This window comes from Ambystoma mexicanum, chromosome 4p (genome assembly GCF_040938575.1).
Source record: "Ambystoma mexicanum isolate Mex_15411 chromosome 4p, UKY_AmexF1_1, whole genome shotgun sequence".
Lineage (NCBI taxonomy): Eukaryota > Metazoa > Chordata > Amphibia > Caudata > Ambystomatidae > Ambystoma > Ambystoma mexicanum.
The window spans coordinates 264,373,346-264,387,186 of record NC_090927.1 but is presented as its reverse complement, the minus strand read 5'-3'; the positions used below and the strand labels follow the sequence as shown (position 1 = coordinate 264,387,186).

Genomic DNA, 13,841 nt, shown 5'->3' with positions numbered 1-13,841 from the left:
CTACTTCTTGGGTCAGTGGGGTCAGGAGGATTCCAAGAGAGGGGTGTTATATAGGGGTAGTCATCCAGAACGCATGAACTGGACATAAAGTTATATCAATAAGGGTTTTCATTCAGTATTCTAGACTAGGCGTTGACTTGGCTGTAGTGCTGAATTGAATCCTCTTACAATAGATATGAGTGGTTGTGCTACTTAATGTGATGGATTTGTTAAGAATATTCATTTATGATAATATGTGTATATATAATGTTGTGGTGATGATTGTGTTAGGTATGTTTTAAACTAAATACACAATTAAAAAATATGTATACACGCTGTTTGGTGCTCCTTTCCCTCACTGCAAGTATCGTCTCACAGCATCCTGAGCCAGAACAACCAAGATCACTGATTTTCACCATCAAACTGCTTCAAACCATCTTTGAACCATGTTCGACACCCTTTGAAAAACAACAGGACCTGCTAGTGCTGCTTTCGGCACTCTTTCCACCTTTGAATTGCTATTGTTGTGCCTTTGAATCCTCTTGCTCCAGCATTTTACCAGGACATCACTTGTTTGGGTCAAACAACCAGCTTGCCACTGCAGCTGACTTTGAACCGCCGCCATTCAAAGATGGCATCTGACCATCAGGGTCACCACTTTCAAATATTGGACCTCAACCCGTATCAATCCTGGAGAACAATCTGAACTGCATTGCTCAACCACCACCTTCGAACTTCAACAAACACATGTTTTAAACTCAGCGCCAGATCGTTGCTTGGACCAGTACAACTCGCGGCACCCACACCTGGCTGGACCCACACCTGGAGACCCTCAAAGACATGGTCAAACCGCCTAACCTTGGAGTCACATACTTTTAAAGTGCCATGTTCCCCAGTCCACCTTTTTGAGCGTCAGTCTTAGTTTTGTTTTTGTGCTTAGAGTCCCTTGTTTAATAAAAAATCGAATTTAGGTGTTTTTACATCTGTGCAGCCATTTTTGCTTTTGTGCTTTAGAGTGCCCTTCATGTGGGTGAGACCTTCCCTCTGCTCACTACTTATTATTCACTTACCTGCTGAGTCCTTACTGTGTGGCAGCCTGATTGATGTCGCCCCTCACTCTATGAGGTGTGGTTTTGCCAGTCTGTGTAATTGTACCTATTTGACTCATATGCTGCCTGATGTAGCCCCCTGTAACATGGTGTGGCTTTGCCAGTCTGTATAATCGTACCTATTTGTCTCATATGCTGCCTGATGTAGCCCCCTGTAACATGAGGTGAAGCTTTGCCAGTCTGTAAAACCGTACCTATTTGAATCATATGAAGCCTGATGTAGCCCCCTGTAACATGAGGTGAGGCTTTGCCAGTCTGTGTACATACACCATTTTATGTCTGTAACCATATGTGTATTCTTGCACTTCACCAATGTACCGTGAACTTTCTGTAAATCAGTGTTTTGTGCACTGAAATAAATGCTAAATAAATAAATAGGTCTCTTTAGCACCTTTTCCCTACAGGACCTCCTTTTTGTGACTCTTTTTTGCATTTGTTGCTTATTTTTGGTCCATGCCAAGTTGTTATACCTTACCGACCATGGTCCTTATGGTCTTCTTGGAAGCTCCAATCGCGGGTGTCTGACACCATTTTTAACACCAATGTGGTGCTCCGATTTTCCTCCACAAAGCGGATTCTGTGGTCTAGTCCTCAGACCTCCCTCATTGGCTCAGAAGCCTGCAAATACTTATTCAGACGCTGACTGGAGCTTGCCGCGTCTCAACGCTGGTTCATTCTGTGTCCAGCTCAGCGATTCGGTACGTTGATCATTACCTTCCTCCTTAATTCCTTCTTATTCCTTGCTAACCCCGCCCTCCTTCCCCTTCTGTTGCCTTCCTCCGTTCTCTTGTATCCTGTCTTCTCGCCATTCTGTGATTGCTACTTGTTTTTGTTCGGAACGTCGGCTGAGTGCTTTTCTAGGATCGTTGTTCTGGCTATCAACACACAGATTTTTTAGTTCCTTGCAAGGTTTTTATCCCTGCTTATTTTGGCAGTTTTCCTTGGGCTACTTACTTGGCCAGAGCTTTCTGCTACCAGCACGGTGGCGTCTGAGAAGGCTCACCCAGTCCTCCATGAGACCCGCACTAAGCAGAAATCTCACAAAGGAAAAGACCCCGGGAAGCAATCATCCAAGAAGACGCTGGCGAGCCGTGCCAGTGAAAGCACTGTTCCTGTCATGAGTATCCAGAGTGCTGCATCATTACATTCTGCATTTCTCAGTGTTCCTTTACAGGGGTGGGGTTTGATAGTGTTTTGATGTTTGAGTGTCGATTTATGTAATGAAAGTATATATTTTTAAAGAACCTTGGTTGGCCATTTCTATTATGGAATGGGTGACTATTGCTGTTTGGGTTAATACATGCTCAGATTTACACCTCATCTGACAGTATAGCCTTCCATCAACCGCGTTACTACAAAGGGCGAAGGAGGTATATCTCTCAGCTGTGCCTGCTTTACCTTTAGCATTGCGGTCTCTGTTGGTTTGTATAAGTGCAATGGCTGAGTAGGCAGTTTACCATTATTCACCCTTATATTCGTGTAGACCAGAAGTAATTTCGTACTAGGGGGTTTTGTGAGAGAACCCCTCAGAAGCAAGAGTCTATTACTTTGAATCTTTGCCCCTCGCTCACATTATACTAGACACATGGTGCTACAATCCTGACACCTTGTTTTATTGAGTTATGTGAGCATCCTAACACCTTAGGGTATTGTTTTGGGTATTTTATTAATAAATTCTTTGAAATCTATCCATTGACACTTGTGTATAGGCGCGTTATAAATGCCATATCATATCATATTGTGTCCTGGCATCAATTATGAAGCCTGGTGACAGTCGCCCTAATGTACTAGGGACAGATCACTGTGCATAAACCAAAAAGTCACTGTGTGGATCAGAAGTAGAGAAAGGTTATCTCAAAGAAGTGACAGGTACAGCACGTTGAGTATCACCGAAAGATTTCATCGAACCCACTGAACAGGTCCACATAGTCATCAGCACAGCAAGCTCCCCGCACACAAAATACTGGTACTTGTACTTCATAAGCATGGTCAGCACAATCCTCCAGGGCATGGTCATGGACAGAATGGGTAGGTCCAATGCAAGCTTCCCTAACAGACATGTGCAGAATGGACCAGGCCTGTGGCTGATTCCCTCACTAGATGGCACAGCTTGGGCAGGTGCCAGCATCCATCATTAAGGTGTAGCTGTCCACCACTGTCAGGGCTAGTGCAAGTGTTGCTCGTACATCGGTACAGCATGGAGAGAGCCAGTGGACAGGCCCTTCTCTCAGAACAGGTATTGCATGGGTACTGGCTCTCATGTATCCTGACAGCATTCACACTTGCCCAGCAGCAAGCTGTTTCCCCAAATACCCCTCTCGCTCACCTTGTGGACTCCGCCTCCTTGACTTGCCTAGGCAACCCATTTGCCATAGTCCTACTTGCAGGGAGGTTATGGAGTGGTGTGGTTGATGAGGACGAGAAGCATGGCTGTGGGAAAGTCTTTGGGTGCATGGTCTCAGTGTTGCTCACCTGCTGAAAGGTGCCACAGGGCTGCGGCTATTTTAATATGTTGGTGCTTCCACCCTTCAGTGTGCCTGCTCGCTAGTAGCAAGTTGTCCTGGTTTGAGGTGGGCCTGCCTAATAACCTGGCTCATTATGAGTTGACAAAAACAGCATGTGAATATTAAAAGGCCTAGAATATAGACAAGTAAATAGTTGTTAAGAGTCAACCATGGTAAAGATCGCAACAATACACGATTGGTCAAGGAAAGAAGGACAGAAAATGGGCACATGGGGTGGTGCCAGCGGTACATTTCTAACACTGAGAGCAGCATGGCTTTTTGGTAAGCGCTTATATCATCAAGAGCTCTATTTCAATGCTGCTATTGGACCCACCTCTCTCCTTTCTAACCTTGCGTAGCAGCCACGTGCCTGTTCCCAGGTAATCTCTGAAAGACAAGCGTGGCTATTTCTATTACACAAAATATACATCACTGCAGCCAGAAATGAGTGTTGTTTGTGAAAGGAGCTGGTTTCTCATTACATAATCAATCTAGCACAGTTAAGCCCATGTCTTGTCCACACACTGCTCCCAGCGAGCATTTGGAAATATACTGTATTGTTTTGTTTTAATCTTTGCAAGATATCACATAATCTAACAATGTCCACCATTTTACTTTCCCTTTCTATAGAGAGCAGAGAGACAAACTCGCTTGATGGACACAGCTCAATATTCAGAGTTCTGTGAAAGCCGACAATTAAGCTTTTGTGAGTATGCCACCAAGTGCTCTAATGCTATTAGCGGCGACTAATGCTTCAGCAGTGAAAGCAGTGCGGGTGGGCACCATCCAGGCTGATAAGTCACTATTCTCTTTCATGGCACATTCATGGCTGCATTGTTCATTTCCAGAAAAGGTTGGACACAAACCAAATGTCAATGGCGATGAAGTAGTCTATGGGACTTTAAGTGAGTTCTTGTCGGACAAAGTGTTCTTAGAAAAGTGACCGCTCATAATGTAGTAACGACTTACATTTCTGTGAGCATATAAAGGAGCGGTTTTCCAAAATAGTACTGAAAAATGTACAGTGACCACTCTAAAAAGTGAGCAATCGGGTGGAAAGCAGTAATAAACAAGCATTGACAAAGTGCTGCTGTTCTGTGCATATGCAGGCACCAGTGTGCAAGGAGGAGAGTGCAAAGTTTCACGGGAGGACGCATGAAGGTATGCAGGTATGCAAGAGAATGAGATGGTTAAGGGAGGAAGCCATTCAGACAGGCTGCCTTCGATGGTGAGCAAGAGGGGATAAAAGCAAAAAACGGTAAATTGGAGGGTTAAAAAAGCAAGAGCAAGTATAAGATAAAAGGTAAGCGCTGCGAGGAAAGGTAGGCATTGGAGAAGATGGAATTAGGGGATATCTTCAAGGGTGCCATGATTGGGGGGGTACGAGGAGGAAGGGTGCAAAGAGAGAGTGACAGCATAAAGTGGGATAGAGACAGTGCAGAGAGAAAGAGAGGACAATCGCAAGGAGAAAGATTGTGAAAGCGCAAGGAGAGGAGTGAGAAGGAGTGAAAGCGCACAGAGAAATGGAGAGAGTGACCGTGCCCCGAGAGAGAGAGAGTGACCGTGCCCTGAGAGAGAGAGAGTGACCGTGCCCTGAGAGAGAGTGACTGTGCCCGGAGAAAGCGAGTGAACGTGCCCGGAGAGAGAGCGGGAGTGAACATGCCCAGAGAGAGTGACCGTGCCCGGAGAGAGGGAGACCGTGCACAGGGAGAGAGTGACCATGCATGGAGAGAGAGTAACAGCTGCGAGGAACCTGAGGGTTCTCACATGTTTACTCCCCAGGGATCTTCTGCTTAGGTGGCCAGGGGATTTCTTTTGGATCCCAACGCTGGGGGAGGACAAGCAAGGGAGGATCACCGGGGTGGAAGATCCTTGGGGATTGGGCAAAGACTGCCCGAGGGCAAGACATGCTATCCCCCCTTTCCTAACACTGACGTATCTGACCTTTCCCCTGTGTTTATGGGTTATATGCAATCCCAACCCATAACTCCCCATTCATCTCTATCTAGTACTGAGACAACATAGAGGGGACTAGGAGCGATATACACTTCCTATGGGAAACACCATTATATTACTGAGACGAAGAAGAAGAAACTAAGAGTAATGCACACTTCCTATATGTAACACCACTATATTACTGGGACAAAGAAGAGGAGTATGCAGAAAGTCGCTACTTAAGGTCAGGCATGTCCCAATATTGGATTTATTATGATCAGGAAATGCCAATTGGCAACATACTGCTGAGACATATTAACAAGACTTGGGTGTATAAAAGGTGGAGCGCAAATCAGTACAAAGAAAGAGCTGCCTGGATGCAGAGAGAGAGAGCGGCCTTGGTGCAGGAATCGAGCATGGCCATGGTGGCAGGAGATCCGAGGTAGGAAGACTTGCCACTATCCCGGAGGACCCACAAGACCAGAAGCGAGTGAGTTGCATGGTGTGTGCAGGACCAGAAACATTATTGCAGTGAAAGACGAGAGCTGTTAAAGAAAAGCAGAACGGCTGCATACCACAGCTGCTCGGGTCGCCAGCGTGTGCAGAGAGGTGCCCGGCAAGGAGGAGAACTGAAAGCAATCCGCATCCAGGAGGTTAGAGGGAACAGCAGGGACCACCGCAGTGGAGTGGGAAGAGCCAGTGAGGACCAGAGGATTTGGAAGTGCCAGAGCGCTTGCAGGGAACCGCAGGCAAGTAGTGCTTCACAGAATTGAACTCAATCTTCAATATTGAACTGAATGAAAAGCATTGCTTGAAGATAATTACTACATTTTGAATACTGAACTAAATGAAAAGCGCTATTTGAATGCAATTGCTTAATCTTGAATACAAAACTGAATGAACAATGCTGGTTGAACGCAATTACACTGGCTTAAATACAGAACTGAATGAAAAGTACAGTGTAAATGAAAATATGCAATATTTAATAACGAGCAGGAGAGAAAATATTGTTTGAAATATTACCAGCATATTAAACGCTGAACAAACATTGGCATAATAAACTGACAAGGATTGTCAGACTGAGCAAAAGCAGTATTGTATTGTTAAGGATTTCAATCAGGCGATACACTCTGCTCCGGGCCTAGTGTACAGCGCAATGGAAAAACTTATTTGATATATGGATTCAATTATTTGAAAGATGTAACACTCGTATCACACTCCTTATTTAAGAATAACCCAGGTTGCGCTGGCCAGAAATCAGGCTGGTTTGTAAAAGGTATTATTTATTTACTTATTCAAAATCAAAATCACTATATATATATATATACATATATATATATATATATATATATATTAATAGGTAAACAATCACAAAGGGGTGACAGAACACAGAATGATATCTTTAATACACTAGGATTAAGGAATTAGCAAAACAAATGCAGTGCCGAAAATAAAACTTTTGTTTTGGTTTCAGATCAGATAGCACAATGGTTAGAACGTCCCCCTGCAACACCTCTCCACCCCCCAATAGGCAATGCAAAGAGATGGAAGGGGAGAGCAGGTATTCAGGACTAGTACAGATCAAACAGTGTCTCACTTCTCCCTTCCCCCTTTACACAGAAATTGAAAAACAAAATGGGCATGGGCTTTTCAACTGTCAGCATGACTTTTAAAGTGGCTGAGCAAGAACTCTAAATGTGTGGAAAAATGCTTAAATTGTTGTAAATTCCTATGGGAGCCGCTTTGAACTGTTGCACACAAGCATAAGCAATGATTTAGTCGTCAGCAAACAATTGCAATCTTAAAATCCAAGTCGGAAGCAGTTTGAATCTATTTTACACGTGTAAAAATTTCTCAAAATGAAAATGTGCAGAAAACTTTTCTGTGCGCGATATTTGCGAATAACGGGAGAGTCGCAATGGGTCCTATGGATAGGTACAGATGTTAGCTACAAGAAGGAGTTGAAATTTTGTTTCTAGCACAAAAACGGAGGGAGTTACAGAGGTTTTAGTGAAGGTTGTTTTTGTAAAATAGGCGCGAGGATTGAAAACAGAAATGCGATTTTAAAAATGACAAATGGGTTTGCTTACACTATATTAAAGACTACCAAAAAGTAGAATGCCGGACAGGAAGGTCATTCACGGCCGATCATAACACTTCAGGTGTGATACTCTGCTTTCTGTTTGGTTTGGTAATTACTTTCTTAATCAATCAATAGGAAGATAGAGTTTAGGAACACATGTGAGAGAAGAGTCCATGCAAAGATAGTTCTACTAATACTGGTACTAAATGAAAGATAGGATGGGTATAAGCTAGGGACAAGACTATGCAAAGTACATACGCTATATGACACAGTTCTTCCTATTTATACTCGCTGGATATGTTTTTAAATGGGACCGTCAGGATTCTGGACCGTCAGGATTCCGGACCTCTCAGGGACTGACAGCTGGGCACATTGGACTGGGCAGGGCCAGCAAGGCGCTCTGGTCACAGCATGGCACAGGACTGGACAGGGTCAGCAAGGCGCTCTGGTCACTGCACGGCACAGGACTGGACGGGATCTGCCCTTCTTGGGTCTGAGGATCTTTCAATTCAGCAGGCAAGCAGTAACAGCACAGCCCGGCTGTATTATGATGCTTAACCTAGGCTTTTTGGGTTCTGTCCTAGAATTTGAGGCCTAGCTGAGAATGGTTCAGCTATGCAATTGGCCTTTGCTTTGCCAAGTTTCTGGAGTCTGGAGCAAAGAAGATGTAGATTTCAGTAGCAGGGTGCTCCGCCAGCATCAGGAGGGTGAGTGGATCTGCCTGTCCTTATGTGTTGTGAGCTGTCTCTATTTATGCTATGAAATGACATCATACAGGGGGTGTGTGGGCCGGCTTATCTAAGCTTGCCCCTTTGTGCTCGGATAGGGTCAATACTTCATCTCTGCCTTGCAATTTGAGTGATTGGCTCAAGGCTGGGTGATGTCAAGTTTTATGATTTGCTTTACTCAGAGAACGCCCTTTAGCCATTGGTCTCCAAGTCTGATTTCATATTAAATGTACATTTCTACTTTGGTCACCTTTATACAAATCACACATAAAGATACCATATTTTACATAGCCGTTATTCCTCAAAACCCCATAGCTGTGGGATCTTGTCTCCCCTTTCTACAGATGTTTGCCCTTTTCGCTATAAACACACTTTCAGATTTTTCTGCAACTTTCCACAAATATGCGTGTTTAACATGGGGACATGCGTGTACATTTTCACAATTATAACAGTTATGCATTTTGCGTAAAATCGCATTTGTTGCCATTCCTTTCCAGAACATGTCACACGGTTTTGCCGCCTCTTAAAACGTGCAGCCAGAAATTACATGAACAACTCTGTCATTTTTATATTTTTCACCATTTTGACTAGCAAGTTATGTCTTTCAAAAAGTGTTCTTTGTTCATGTTCAGCCACAGATGGTTGCTTGGGTCCGCCTCTTTTTGTCTCCCTGCAGTCCAGGAGCAGGCCCCTCCTTGTTTGTTCCTTGCAGAGGCCATTTACGACCCTCTTCACACTTCGAATTTCCTGAGCTGCAGCTTGTCATTGTTCCTTTTCCCTCTGTAGACCAGATTCTTGCCTACCCTGCAATTAACGCCATCCGTGAGTTCCTGCAGAGGGAAGGCCTTCCTTCTGTGAGAAAAACCTGCTATTCCAGTTTTGCAGTTTCAGCCAGGTTTAATTTAATTGTTACATTCTTTTGGCTTTTCCTTAGCACCAAACAAACTTGTTATGTCAAATAACAAATAGAATTCTCATTCAAGATTTTAAACCTGTGGGATCAAAAACAACTATAATATGGGTTACTATCAGTAACAGGCCTCTTATATTGCAAACATTTGACTTTCAGTTTCTAACATGTTAAAATTAAATCAGGAAGGCCCGTGACAGCTGTCATCAATCTGCTGCACAGAGATTTTTTTACAGATCCACAGACAGGCCACTTTTGCTGTGGAGATTTCTTTATGCTCTTAGCCATTCAGGACCGTCTAAGTTTACAATGATTCTTTCAACTAAGTGAATTGTAGCACCCAGCGAGAAATTTGAATATTTGTAAGGTGTTCTGTATCGGCATTCTGAAGTTTCAGCAGCAAAGAAAAGGTGATTTGAAGCAATATTTGGAGTTTCATTTTGCAAAGCACTGCTTTTTCCTTCTGCACTCCACTTACAATTGTTGTGGAGCCCAGGGACACATTTCAGTAGTGAGAGTTCTGTTCCACCACTGACAACATGCGTGGCAGATTGGTTTCATCTTTTTGTGCGTTGAAAAGCACAATTTTCAGGGGTTTTGCAAAGCACTGCTTTTTCCTTCTGCACTCCACTTTCAATTGTTGTGGAGCCCAGGGACACATTTCAGTAGTGAGAGTTCTGTTCCACCACTGACAACATGCGTGGCAGATTGGTTTCATCTTTTTGTGCGTTGAAAAGCACGATTTTCAGGGGTTTTGGCGCACACAAGGGTTTTGCGGCCATTTTGCTATTTCTGGCCCCACCATAACAGAGTGATGCAGCCTAGCAGAGCAAAAGTGGGTCAATACATCCCACAGTATACAGAACTGAAGCAAAGAGGTTAAGAAACCAATGTGGAGAAGACTTGCAAAAGACTGATGTTCAAGAGTGTAACAACCGAGGAAAAAGGGGAGGAACTTATGGTTGCACAACCTGTGATGGGAGGACCGTGTGGTCTGACAACTGGGCCTAGACCAGAAAGTTCCCCATTGTGAAATTCACCTGCAGTGCAAATTAAGTCTAGGAGAATCACAGGAGTCCTGGTTGCGTTACCTGTGATGGGTGGACTGTGTGGTCCGGCAACCGCACCGAGACCAGGGGGCCCTAGATGGTGAGAAGCCTGAGACTTTATGGCAAGTCAATAGAGTACTACAGTGCAATCTTGGGGAAGGGAATCCTAAGAACTTCTAGAACTAAGAACATTTGTTTTGGGGAAGGGAACCTCAAGATTTGACAGAACATTGTTAGACCGACAGCTATTGGAACTATATTAAGCCTGAAGTATAAGGCCCAAGAAGAACTTAAGCTGAGAGCAGCTAACACTTTATTTTTTAACACTATTTTGGTTAAGAGAAATTCCACACTTATTTATTAATAGATGTGAGGGCAAGCATAAAATTTGGTACACAGACATAACTTTGATTTAGACTTACAGACTCAGACTTTCCTTAGTTTTCTTTGGGATATAGAAATCCACACATTAGTCATAGGGCAAGATATTCCTTGCACCATCCTGACATTTTAATAAAGCTTGTTGAAACTTGAGTTCTGTTGTCTGTGTCATCTCTCTTGATATCATGCCTGTCTCATACCGCGCATGGAGAGAGAGTGACCGCACACAGAGAGAGAGAGTGACCGCACACACAGAAAGAGAGTGACCGCACACACAGAAAGAGAGTGACCGCACACACACAGAGAGTGACCGCACACAGAGAGAGAGTGACCGCACACAGAGAGAGAGTGACCGCACACAGAGAGTGAGTGACGGCACAGAGAGAGAGTGACGGCACAGAGAGAGAGTGACCGCACAGAGAGAGAGATTGGCCGCGCACAGAGAGAGAGTGACCGCGCACAGAGAGAGAACAGAGAGAAGGTGACCTCGCACAAAGAGAGGGTGACCGCTCATTGAGAGAGAATGACCTTGCACAGAGAGATTGACTGTGCACAGAGAGAGATTGACTGTGCACAGGGAGAGGTTGACTGTGCACAGAGAGAGATTGACTATGCACAGAGAGAATGTGACCATGCACAGAGAGAGAGTGACCGTGCACAGAGAGAAGGTGACCTCGCACAAAGAGAGGGTGACCGCTCATTGAGAGAGAATGACCATGCACAAAGAGAGAGTGACTGCACAAAGAGAGAGTGACTGTGCACAGAGAGAGAGTGACTGTGCACAGAGAGAGAGTGACTGTGCACAGACAGTGACTGTGCACAGAGAGAGTGACTGCGCACAGAGAGAGAGTGACTGCGCACAGAGAGAGAGTGACTGCGCACAGAGAGAGAGTGACTGCGCAGAGAGAGAGAGTGACTGCGCAGAGAGAGAGAGTGACTGCGCAGAGAGAGAGAGTGACTGCGCAGAGAGAGAGAGTGACTTTGCACAGAGAGAGGGTGACCGCGCACAGAGAGAGGGTGACTGCGCACGGAGAGAGGGTGACTGCGCACGGAGAGAGGGTGACTGCACATGGAGAGAGAAGGACCTTGCATGGAGAGAGAATGACTGTGCACAGAGAGAGAGTGAGTGCGCACAGAGTGAGAGTGACTGCGCACAGAGTGAGAGTGACTGCGCACAGAGTGAGAGTGACCACACACAGAGAGAGTGACCACGCCCAGAGAGAGAGTGACTGCACCCGGAGAGAGAGTGACTGCGCCTGGAGAGAGAGTGACTGCACCCGGCGAGAGAGTGACCGTGCGAATAGACAGTGAATGTGACCATGCATGGAGCAAGAAAGAGTGAATGGACACAGAGAGAGAGTAAGCATACATTGAGAGTGACCACACACTGAAAGTGTGTGTGGCAGTGCATGGAAAGTATGGAAAAACAGTGTGTGAAAGAGCACAGAGAGAGAGAGTGTGTGAAAACTCACATAGAATGTGACAGCACATTGACAGTGTGACAGTGCCCCAGAGAAAGAGTGTGACAGTGCCCATAGAGAGAGTGTGTGATGACATACGGAGTGTGAGTGTGACAGTACCCAGAGAGTGTGTGTGGCAGCATAAAGAGAACGTGTGGAAAAATATGACAGTGCAGGGAGGATTGTGGAGAAATGTGACAGCACAAGCAGAAAGTGTAGTAGAATGTGACAGAGAGAGATACAGCATAAGGAGAGAAAGAGACAGTGCGAGAAGAGAGAGATAGACAGTCTAAGGAGAAAGATATAAAGTGCAAGCAGAGAGAGAGAAAGTGGAAGCACAGAGCAAGACAGTGCAAGAAGTGAAATATTGCAAATGGCTAAGTACAATACCAATAGGTTGTGCAAAAAAGACACTGGAGCCTAATCACTAATCCCTACTCTTTATTTTGTAACAGTGTTACTGAGTCTTTTTACCACTTTTTATTATTTTGTTCAAGGACTTGAGAACTGCTTTTTGGATTCCGTTAATGACATCTTTTGGTGTTAATTGCATCAGTGTATCAATGGTGCCTTATATCTATGTAAATGTACCCTTCATAATAAGATTGTTAGCTGTGGCCACCTATATTTATTGAGCATGAGGAGGCAAAAGAGTTCCACCCGGTAGAAGCTAAGCTTGTATTTCTAGAAGTACCATGGATTTTACGGTGATACATTTTTATTGCAATTGTAAGGAACGCATGGTGGCAATAGTAAGACGGACACAAGTGACCACCGTTCAAGGATGTTTATTGAACTTTCACAAGGGTGTGATGAACGCCTATCTAAACCTAAATCTACAGATGTGATGCAAGCTACGACCATCAAATTATAATAATGCAGTCCTATTGAAGTCTTGTCAAATAAAAAGGGCCTATACTAAAAAACCAATTGCCAATCGTTACTACTAAGTTACAAATAATGTGGGGGTAATATTCATGAAAAAGAAAGAAGTGGTCAAAAAATTATATGTCAGGATGCTCGGGGTGTTGGCCTCCCTTCCCCATGTTTTCAGCATTGGGCAAGGTGGGTCACTCGAGCAAAGCACACACTCTGGCTTCTGCGGCACGAGGATACTGTTCAATTTCCACAGTTCAGGACCTTCTGTGTTCAAGCCTCTTTACTTCTTGCAAGTCTCTTGCCTCAGAGGGCCTGCTGTACAAAAACAATAAGTAAACATTATTTTCCTTTCACCTGTATTCAAGTAGGGTGTTCACCCTGGATCCCCCTCAGCCGGGCTCAGATCCCGCTCAGTCTCCCTCAGCCAGGCTTGGACCAATTGCGATGTGCATTCAACTATCGAATGTGCACAGGGGTTACTTCGACCCATTGCATGACCACTTCGATCTCAATATTCCTTTTTCTCACACTCAGCATCAGTTGGATACCTAACAGAGACTTTCGAATGAGTGACCATGGGGCACCGGAGCACTCACTGTTTGTATATTTGCTTGGCCTCCCAAAGTTCAATTACTCCGGTTGGTTTTCAATTATATTCGCGTTGCTCATTCCAAACACTTAACACACTATTCGCCTTATACAAAGTTGCCATTTGCAACCTTGGTTAGAAACACAAGCTGGTTTGGTATCAGTCTCTCTGACTCACCGGCTGTGCTGTCTTTTCTGACACTGCTTTGTTGTAGGAGACAAGGACAGTATCATGG

General features: G+C 44.6%; 1 protein-coding gene across 2 annotated transcripts in view; it reads left to right on the top strand.

Annotated features, from left to right (window-relative positions):
* Positions 1-13,841, top strand: part of SUPT3H (SPT3 homolog, SAGA and STAGA complex component) — a 2,273,353-nt gene that overhangs the window by 1,700,926 nt on the left and 558,586 nt on the right. For both annotated transcript variants that reach the window (XM_069605796.1, XM_069605795.1), the window contains exon 7: positions 4,223-4,298. In XM_069605796.1, the coding sequence (XP_069461897.1) occupies positions 4,223-4,298 (76 nt within the window). The remainder of the gene's footprint in view (positions 1-4,222; positions 4,299-13,841) is intronic.